The 1,260-nt window shown below is 76.7% G+C and overlaps 1 protein-coding gene across 1 annotated transcript; it reads left to right on the top strand.

Annotated features, from left to right (window-relative positions):
• Window positions 1-58: 58 nt before the first annotated feature.
• SOX17 (SRY-box transcription factor 17) lies at window positions 59-1,254 on the top strand (the record flags this gene model as incomplete). The annotated part of the gene is made up of 2 exons (XM_015616953.2): window positions 59-449; window positions 717-1,254. Coding segments are annotated over exons 1-2 (830 nt in total), but the record flags the coding sequence as incomplete, so codon positions are not given.
• Between the last annotated feature and the right edge of the window lie 6 nt (window positions 1,255-1,260).

Here is a 1,260-nt window from a genome sequence, read left to right as displayed (position 1 = left end):
GCCCCATTGGCCGCGCCGCGGCTCAAATAGGGCCGGGCCGGGCGCCGGCTCCGGCAGCAGCGAGCGGGGCCCGAGTGCCGAGAGCGTCCCGTGGGCTGGCCGGAGCTGCCGGCTTTGGCCGCGGTCGGCAGCGCGTCCCTTCTCGTCCCGCCGCGAGATGAGCAGCCCCGATGCGGGCTACGCCAGCAGCGACGACCAGGTGCAGGGGCGGTGCTCGCTGCCCATCATGATGCCGGCCATGTGCCCGTGGGCAGAGTCGCTGAGCCCGCTGGGCGAGGCGAAGGCGAAGGGCGGCTCGGCGCCGTCGGGGCCGTCGGGCGGCCGGAGCAAGGGCGAGGCGCGGATCCGGCGTCCCATGAACGCCTTCATGGTGTGGGCGAAGGACGAGCGCAAGCGGCTGGCGCAGCAGAACCCGGACCTGCACAACGCCGAGCTCAGCAAGATGCTGGGTGAGCGCGGTATCCCGCGGGGCGGATCCACGAGAGCGAGGAGCCCGGGGCAGCCTCAGGGTCCGGGCTGGGGCTGTGGCGAGCGGGGGGTCTCCGGGGTCTGTCGGGCCGGGGTCCCGGTGTGGCGGTGGCGTCCGAGGGCGAGCGAGGGTCGCGCACTCCCGGGCGGGGCTGGGGCTGCGGGGCTGCGGGCGGTGTCGGCGCTGTCGGGAGCGGGCGCGGGTGCCGATGGGCGAGCGGGCGGTCTGACGGTGTCGCTGGGCGCAGGTAAATCGTGGAAGGCGCTGTCGCTGGCGGAGAAGCGTCCGTTCGTGGAGGAGGCGGAGCGGCTGCGGGTGCAGCACATGCAGGACCACCCCAACTACAAGTACCGGCCGCGGCGGCGGAAGCAGGTGAAGCGCCTGAAGCGGGTGGAGAGCGGCTTCCTGCAGCACGGCCTGGCCGAGGCAGCGGCGGCGGCGGCGGGGCCCGGGCTGGGCAGCGAGGTGGCCGGCGGCGGCGGCGGCAGGATGTGTGTGGAGGGCCTGGGACTGGCGTACGGCGAGCAGGGCTACGCGGCGGCGGCGGGCGCGGGCCACTACCGGGACTGCCCGCCGCTGGGCGCCGCGTTCGACGGCTACGGCCTGCCGACGCCGGACCCGTCGCCGCTGGACGCGGCGGAGGGCGAGGCGCCCTTCTTCGCGGCGGGGCTGCAGGAGGAGTGCGCGCTGGTGCCCTACGGCTACGGCCCGCACCCGGCGGCCGCCGAGTACCCGGCGGCGGCGTCCGAGAGCCCGTCGGGCGCGGCGCTGCGGCGGCACCTGCCGCCCGG

Source organism: Parus major, unplaced genomic scaffold (genome assembly GCF_001522545.3).
Source record: "Parus major isolate Abel unplaced genomic scaffold, Parus_major1.1 Scaffold1628, whole genome shotgun sequence".
Lineage (NCBI taxonomy): Eukaryota > Metazoa > Chordata > Aves > Passeriformes > Paridae > Parus > Parus major.
Note: the sequence above shows the minus strand (reverse complement) of the source record. Positions and strands in the feature narration are given on the sequence as shown.